The 9110-nt window shown below is 28.2% G+C and overlaps 1 protein-coding gene across 3 annotated transcripts in view; it reads right to left on the bottom strand.

The window, feature by feature from the left end:
- LOC100161547 (WD repeat and FYVE domain-containing protein 3) overlaps positions 1–8800 on the bottom strand; it is a 26315-nt gene extending 17515 nt beyond the window's left edge. The window contains exons 1-20 of one of the 3 annotated variants that reach the window (XM_001948712.5): positions 8542–8799; positions 7794–8026; positions 7483–7731; positions 7079–7424; positions 6802–6988; positions 6522–6688; positions 5984–6445; positions 5665–5832; positions 4979–5316; positions 4766–4914; positions 4150–4294; positions 3923–4078; positions 3321–3852; positions 3014–3232; positions 2778–2950; positions 2489–2717; positions 2148–2284; positions 812–995; positions 473–741; positions 168–409 (exon numbers count right to left, since the gene is read on the bottom strand). In XM_001948712.5, the coding sequence (XP_001948747.2) occupies positions 168–409; positions 473–741; positions 812–995; positions 2148–2284; positions 2489–2717; positions 2778–2950; positions 3014–3232; positions 3321–3852; positions 3923–4078; positions 4150–4294; positions 4766–4914; positions 4979–5316; positions 5665–5832; positions 5984–6445; positions 6522–6688; positions 6802–6988; positions 7079–7424; positions 7483–7731; positions 7794–8006 (4565 nt within the window). In that variant the 5' untranslated portion in view covers positions 8007–8026; positions 8542–8799. Of the gene's footprint in view, positions 1–167; positions 410–472; positions 742–811; positions 996–2147; positions 2285–2488; positions 2951–3013; positions 3233–3320; positions 3853–3922; positions 4079–4149; positions 4295–4765; positions 4915–4978; positions 5317–5664; positions 5833–5983; positions 6446–6521; positions 6689–6801; positions 6989–7078; positions 7425–7482; positions 7732–7793; positions 8027–8541 lie in introns of all 3 variants that reach the window. The other 2 variants (XM_008185022.3, XM_016804678.2) reach the window with 2 other exon arrangements.
- Positions 8801–9110: the final 310 nt, after the last annotated feature.

Below are 9110 nucleotides of genomic sequence, written 5' to 3'. Positions count from 1 at the left end.
TCTAAAATAAACATATTATTTAGCTTGAACTATTTATCAAACTTAGTGTTATTTTAAATTAAAAAATCCTAAAAGACAAAACTTAACAAGCAAAATGATGTGTTTACATTAATACTTGATAGTTGATACTAAAATATGTATTATCAAGGGAATATTTAGTTATTTACCATAATAAATCTTCAGTTAATGGGTGTTTTGCTAAAAGTGCTCCAAGTAATGAAAACAATACTTCTGTAGTCGATGACGTAGAAGTATTAAAAACAATTGGTAAAAAGTTCACCATTTTACGAACCATTTCCATATTTCTTAATATAATTAAATTGTTTCTTTTTTCATTTGAGTCGGACACCAATTCATATAACTGTTCAATAAGTGATCGTAAAAGACCAGCTGGAACTTCTTGCCAAAGCTAAACAATTTTAAAATAAAAAAACAGAACATTAATAACAATTTTAATTTAAAATATACATACATTTAACTCGCAAATCAAATCATTAAATGCAACAGCATCTGGTATAGTAGGGGCTTCAACACTTCTAGTTGTTATAACTAAATCGAGTATGATGTGTAGAATATGGGCATTTAACATGTGTTTATGCCTACGTAGACATAATGCTAAGAGTTGATATCCACGCCTACGTTCCATTTCTCGTTTTGCTGTCATATTTAAATGTAGTACTCCACTTAAAGCTTTAACAGCAGCATATAAGCTTTCCATATCTCTTGCCATTGCAATTAATCCTAGTGACAATAAAATAATAAATTCATTAATTATGTTATACAAATATTATATATGCAATCTTATTCTTACCCAATAATACAGAACAGCCTCCAATGTTATCAATCAACTTTAAAACTGGACGGGGATAAAATGTGCGTACTCCTAAATACCCCAATATAACACCACCTAAGCTTCTGGCTGAACCAGCTAAATGTCCAGCTGTGTTGTGCATTATACGAATAGGAGTAGCATTTTCGTGAGTGGACATCCCAAGCTAATATAATTTTAATAAAGTACATTATAGTAAATAAATATTTATTATTGATTTAACCTGAATACAATTCAACCTAAGGGAATCTTGAACCTCTAAAATTTCCAACAAATCGAAAACTATCTAGTATATATTATACAGACTAATCCATTAAATGCCTCATTATTTCAAAAACTTTTTTGAAAACATATTTTTAGTTAATTATTGTTTTTTAAGTTTTTAAATTTTTGAATTTTGAATGACAACATACACTTTTCATTTCATATACCAAACCAGTATTTTGATACATAAAAATTGAATTATGGACGTGTATATAGTTATTTATTTATAACTTATAAAAATAATATTGTTTTAAAATTACATCAAATTATGTAAGAAAAATATTTTCAAAAAAGTAAAAAATTTTGGAAATAATGAAAATAGGCATTTAAATGGATCACTCTTTATATTTGATGTTAATTATAAATATTACCCTTAAAACTGTCTGTATTGAAATTTAAAAAAATAAGACATTTTAAAAGTACTTTATACTTAATATTTAATTTCATAACATTAATTTTTATCAAAATAAGTGAAAAATTAATTTGATATTTAGTTTAAAAAATCAAATAAAAAATTGAGTGTGAGAGCCCACTATTATACTCTGGAGAGGTAAAACTTCTTTCCTAAGCATTGGGACCCGTGCAATTATAAGTGAGTTAGGGAGAGAGTGAGAAAAATCAATACAATAAAAATAAACATGCACGACGCCATGATTTGCAAAATAAATAAATAAACAAACATGTCATTTCAGTTTTTGTTACGTTTTTTTTCCACCCACACCTCAAGAAAAGTTTTACTTCAAAAGGTGGACAAGTTGGTACCGCTTTGCTGTACGGTAGTTGTAATGGATATGTTATATTTGAATACAATGATAAACCATTGTATACGAAAAACGATTCTGAGCGGTTAGCGTAGTCTTTATAATATTATTATTTTTTATTCGTTAATATAATGATAAACAAACGCGTCGTTTCATTTTTTGTTACAATTTTTTTCCACCCACACCTTGAGAAAAAAGTTTTACTTCAAAAATAAAAATATTTTTCTAATTTTTATTTTTGACTCATTCTTACTATTACTAATATTACTTATCATTTATCTATCATGCATTACCTGTTTAGCAATTGATTTGCTATCCACTCTACTATATATTTTTCGTATTTTTGCCAAAGTTAACTGAGAAACTGCTCTCGCATTCAATCCAAAAATTACTTTCTCTTCAGATACCAAAGGTCCAATATGTTCTAAATCTTATAAACAATAAACAATATTAATTGAAATTAACAATAATTTAAAAGTAATTGTCAAACACATGATTGTAACCCAAGCATGAATACAAGAAAATATTTTATAGGAATTATGAAACTCTCGATATCTAATTCCAGGAGTAAAAACTTTAATACAATAGATAATCACCGATTTAAAATAAAAAATTTAAAACTATGACTGAATACCTTTAATATCAGGTGCTTGTAGACTTCCAAAATAATGAGGACCAAGCTGATACAAAATTTTTATGGCGTGAGGATTTAATACCTCTTCTAATAAACAACATGGACCTTGTTTCCATGTCAATTTTGAATATTTTCTCCAAATTGGAGGAGTTCCTATGTATCCGTAAACAGAAGATGCAATTGTTAAGTTAGCTGCACCACCACCTGGATTTTGAGATATATAATGTAGCTGAAATAATATTAAAAAAAAATTAATATATATTTCTTTAGTAAAATTAAAAAATATTACTTTTTGAGTATGGACATGTTGACCATCCATATATAAAGAAAATGATGAATTTTTTAATACGGCTCTATTTAAAACTAATACAATATGATGCCACTGTCCTTCTTGTACAAAATCTGGATACCAAATTCTTACACATGAATCACCAATGACCTCTGGCTCCCAATCAGCATTTGCTAAAAATTTTATTAAATAATGGTAAATCATAAATATCAAGTATAAGAAATTATGCAACATACTCATTGATATTGGAGTCTCTTGAGTGGATATGGTAAGTGCTCGATCTCGAGCAGACAACACTACTGCCAAGCAAACTAAATGGTCTCTAGTATTTTGCACATTTCTTATTAAAGTCAGAAGTCGAACAGGGTGAGGGTCACTTCTTGGTTCTGAAAATTTTTCAACGCACAACCATGTTGAATAGCTAAGACCACTCTGAGGCGGAAACATTCGGTCACCTTAAAAGGAGAAAAATATTTGTATATAATAAAAACAATATGTCTTAAATATACTTGATTATACAAAATTTAAATTATGTATACTAACCAGTTCCTATTCCACCAATTACATTCATATCAGGAGTAGTTAATGTAGCGACATTAACAACTGAGGGTCCACTAATTGGAGACTGTGGAGCAATACTGGGTAAAAATAAGCATCCAAAACCCTCAGAAGACAAATCCATTTCAAAAAATGGCGGTAGTGCAAGCATACAAGGATCTCTAGGGGTGGTCATAGATACAAGAGTTTTAACGCGGCTTAGTGGTACTGTTCCACCTGGTTTTTTACTACTGTGACTTATCCAACAGTCTAGTAAATCTAATGGGACACAACAAAGGGGTTCTCCAAGTCTCAAAAATTCTCGCAAATCCTTTGGTTCTAATAGCTGAATAGCTAAACGCTCTAACATATACTGAAACACTGTATGAAGTGGATGAGTTTCTTCCAATAATGCTATTCGTCCTACTTTTAAAACAGTAGTTGGAAATCCAGAATCACATAGAAGCTGTTGATTTCTTTCACCACGAACTAAAGATCTGATTACTTCACCTATATAAACTTGCAATGTAAGTGATAGCTAAATTAACAAAGAATATATTTTAAGTTATCATACACTTGATTATAGTTTAAAATATATATATTCATACCTTAGGAGCCGTTGGATTATAAATTGATGGTAGTAGTTGTAACATAGCAATAACAACGCCAGCATGAACAATAATAGGATCTGGTGCAGGAGGAGTTAAGTTGAGTTGTATTGCACGACGATTATTATTTTGACAATCTAAAGGTTTTGTAGCCACCTTAATTTAGTTAAAATTAGTATTTGAACTCAGATTTTATTAAATATTAAAAAAAACAAAACAAAACAAACTTCGCTGTATCGTCTATGAGCAGGTGACTTAAATGAAACAACAGTGGTATTACTCTGTTTATCATATAAATCAAGAGCAACATCATATAGCATTCTCATTATTATACAGGCATAAGAAAGAAACTTTGGAACATTGTCAGTAATTCTGAAAACAAAATTTTTATGGATTAAGTTTTTGATAATTATCTAGACTTATTTTTCTTATTAAAAATCAGTTTTAATATAATATACAATATTAATCCACTTAGTATTATTTAAAAAAAAATTTTATTCAATTTGTTAAAATCACAGCACAAGGATAACGTTATTTTTCATACTCACTAAAGAAACTAAGTTTATATTAGTATATATAAGAAAGTCAAACTTTACTACCTATTAGCTATTTCCATTAAAACGGACATGAATCAAATTAAAATTTACTTTTAACTTATTTTGATTAATAATTCTTAACACAAGAATTGATAGTGAACATATGAGATCTTTTTCATTTATTCTATCTATATTATGAAAAAAAATAAAATATGATTGAAAATGAAGTTTAAGTTTTTGTTTCACTGATAAAAATGAAAATGTGTAAAAGATAAAATGTTTATTAAATTATTTCAATGATACTTACACAGGGTTGATTGTGTTGCTTGTGAATATGTTATGAAAAACATTTTCTTCTAATGATGTAGTTATTAAATCAATATAGTCATCTAGTTGAATTTCATTTGAAAAACAACCTAATAATCTTAATGTGTCACATAAACTTGTTAAACAAATCTAAACAAAATGATAATAAATACAATGAAAAAGTTTAAAATTTAATTTATTTGTTTCAATTTACTTCTTGGTGAAAATATTTTGCATTTGCTGGTTCAAAGCGCATAGCTATGGTAATTGTATTAAAAATTATGTAAGCAAATTTTAAAGCTTCTTGATCAACACGTTTTTCATCTGAAAACCAGCCTTCCATTGACACCAATGCACTTATTACATAAACAAATCCATCTACTTTACGAAACATGGTTCTTGTACGGTGACTTTCTTTCATACAACTCAAAAATAATTTTAAAATACTAGATTTTAATGGTAAACAACTATTATCAGCTGTATGGAGGGTGCCCAAAAGTGTAGACATTTCTTCTTCACCGCCAGTGCTTAATATCATCTCTCGTAATATAGCTAAATATTACAAATAGGCATGTGTTTAATCATACTTCCAAAGTTTTATTTTAATAACAAAGAATAGTTATACTCTGGGCCATGAAATAAGAAACTTGTTTTGCGCATACAATTAAACGCCAATAAATATCCCAGGATTCTATACTCTTCCCCCCACCATCCCACTCAGGTAGTCCTGGTGGCATGATAAACACGGTACTGAGTTTTCTATCAATGTCGATCGGTGATCGATGAACATTGTGTCAATTGTGTTAGAAGGCGTACTGCCTGGGGGATGTGAATTCTCGGACAAGTTTTTGTAGAGGCACAGGTGCCTTATCTTATGGACAAGAGTATAGGTACAATTACCTGTAGCATATTGACGAGTTGATGGATATTCAAGTATAATGTATAGTACTTGAGCACCGCCACATTCTTTGAAAACTTTACAATTTTTTGGCGAAGATATCATAAGATTAACTAAACATTCTGCAGTTAAGTTGATCACCCGTTTTAGATCACCGTCATGTTTCTCGTCTTAAAATAACAAAAAGTATGTTATCAAAATATAACAAAAATATAAAATATTATGTAGTTTCCAATTATTTGAAACAATTTTAAATGTCACCAGTTCTAGAATATATTTCCCTATAAGAATATAAATAATTTAAAATAGTAAAAATATTACCTTTTGATTCACAATCAGAGAGATAGTCTTGAGTGTAATTTCTTAAATTGTTCGATAATCCCTCAAGTATTCCAACATCTCTAAATACATCTTTAAATGTATTATTGTGCTTAAGTATATTTAATAGAGTCTGTAAACAGACTCTAGTACATTCCGTAGAGCTACATGTTTTTAAAAACTGAGCCATTGAAACTAATTCTTTAATTGGAACAAAATTAAGTTGAAAAACAATGAACTCTAAGAGCTTGAAAAATTTATCTTGTATCTGTTGATTTTTTAAATGTATATGTTCAGTAAATTCTGGCAATGTATTTTGTGGTTCCAGTATAAAATAATTTGCATTATCAGAATGATAAACATTTGATATTGCATCAAGAATTGTACAGCATAATGCACTAGAATCAGATCGAATAAATGTAGTTTGGAGAACATTGAACGCACATATGTTCCGTACACTTTGACCTAAAGTAAATTATTTGATTATAAAATATATAAGATATAATATAAGAACACAAATAACAAATATATTTATACTAACCACGCCCGGTAGGTTGAGGTAAAGTAAATCCTAAAAGTTGTAACAATGAGTCAGGTTGTTCTTGATTTGGTTTCAGTTCAATGTAACCACTCATAGAAAGAGATGCAATTATCAATACAAGATTCCTCATCGCTTCGAGGGCTTCACTAGATTCATCATTTTCCAAACTGGATATTATCACAATAAAGAAAACATTATTTTTGTAAAAAAAAAATCATTATTTATATTTTATTCGGTTAACAAAAAAAAACACAACAGAAAAGAAATATTTTTATAATACCTGACAAGGAAGTCTGATAAAAATGTATAACCTTGTGCTGTATTAAAGTCATCAAGTAATACTTGTGATATCTCAGATGAATCTTTTAAAAAATAAGATACAGTAACAAACATATCAACTACTTCTAATGGACTTAAATCTGCACATTGTCGCATATTTTCAACACACAATTCAATACAGTTCTTTCCTATTTCAAAATGAAATATTTTAGTTGATATAATACTAATATTTCAAAGGTACTTTAAAAATCCAATTAAAAATTTACTTCCAAACGTACCATGAATATACTGTATAACTTTTGGTGTAATTCCATGTTGAGAGATTGTTATTAAAACTTCAGCAGAAGATTTCCTCCATACAGCATTATAAGACGGACAAGAACTTGTAATAGCAGAGAATAATAAAGATAAATCATCTTTAGTGACTAATTCTTCAGCTGGTAAATGATTACTGCACAGTCTTACTAATATTTGCACAAAAATTTTTTGCAGCAAAATACGACGTTCTTTTGGAGTAAAATCACTTTGATCAGTTTTTTTATCTTCATTCTCCAAAGGAGGCAAGTCGAAAAAAAGATACAAACATTTTACTAATGTTGAAGGAAGAGATGCAGATACCATTATCTAAAATAAAAATAAATGATGTATCAAAAAAACCAAAACAATTGTTATATAGATATACTTTTATAAGAGATGGTTGGTTAGTTGCTGCTAATAAGTTTAATGTAGATAAAAGCATCCATCCATTACTAGATTCTTCACAGTTCTCTATTTCTAAAAAGCTAGCAATAGCTCTACTAGCGGTTTCTGTTGATTGATTAGACGCACGTTGTCGGATTTCTGCAACCATAAGAGCTGACATTTCTGAGCACCAGCTATTAATGTCACAAAATTTTTCAATAATTTCTGCACATGAACTTCTGCCGAAAACCTAATTAAAAATAATGTTTACATTTTAAAATGTATTTTATTTAATTTAATAAAAAGATTTACTTTGCAAAATAAAGGAATCATAGTATACAGTTTTGTACTACGTTCTTTGTCAGTTAGCAGGTGTGATGTATGAATGTAATCAGTAAAAAGTTTCTTTAGATGCATTAAACCAAGAGCAGTATGTTGACTAGAATCTTCTTCAAACAGACGAGAATTTTCACCAGTTGTAGATGGGGTAGTATTACTACCACGCAGTTTTCGCATGATATTCATTTTTGGTAAAGTAAAAATATCTAAAAGAATCAAATTGTTATTAAAATATTATCAAAATGATGCTAAAAAAAACGTATTTTGACTAAAATTAAAATATATATCATGCTAAATAAATAATAAGATTTCATATTTTAGTTGTAAGTTCTCAAAAACATTTTTATACATTTCACTAATTATTTTAATAAACCATTAATGAAAACTACATAAATTCCATGAATAATTTAAGATTATTTTTAAAAATTAAAATTATTATTACCTATAGATTAATACAACTTTTATAATCTTAAGCTAAATGGTTATGTGGTTAAGAAAAAATAATAATAGGTATTGCTGTACATTTTTTTTTTTAATGAAAAATTAAGTTAATTGATCAATAACTGAATAGAAACTATTTTTGTTATGAAAATTATATGACCAAGTATTTACGTTAAATATTTATACTTATTTTTATTTATTCTATTTTAAAACAGATCTTATGTTGATTAATGAATATGTAAAATAAAAATATATTTTGAAACAAATTTAATATTCTCACCTCTAAACAGTTAATCTTCAAAGGTAGAGGTACCCATTATTAGACTTACATTTTGACTATTTACACCAAATATTGGTGATCAAATTTATGAATTTAAGTTCCCAAATTATATCTCTTCATCTTTAACACATACATTAATACACTGAAATAGCGTCATATCACCGACAAGTTGAAACAAATGTTAATTAAAACATTTTAGGTATTGTTTTCATTTTTATATTAATTAATAATTATCCATCTATTTATTTAATTTTTCTCATAAAATTGGACTTTCTTATCAGAAATGCAGAACGCCTTTATCGGATTATCAACAAAAAAATCAATATTATCAAGGTCAGTTTGAAGTTAGATACGGACTTATTACACATACTATAACAGCGCTGCCAGTGTTGTTGTAGGGCACTAAAGAAATTAATTCATTTTAGTCGTGCCTCACCGCCAGAAGTGGTAGAAGTTACGTATTTAGTTTTATAAAATTGTTCATCTATCACGATGGTTACAACTTACAACCACGATAGGGGCTAGGGCAAGGGTGAACTGGAATACAGTCAGCCAACTATTAATGAAAA

The sequence above is a fragment of the Acyrthosiphon pisum genome, chromosome A1, assembly GCF_005508785.2.
Source record: "Acyrthosiphon pisum isolate AL4f chromosome A1, pea_aphid_22Mar2018_4r6ur, whole genome shotgun sequence".
NCBI lineage: Eukaryota > Metazoa > Arthropoda > Insecta > Hemiptera > Aphididae > Acyrthosiphon > Acyrthosiphon pisum.
This window is presented reverse-complemented; position numbering and strand designations above follow the sequence as displayed.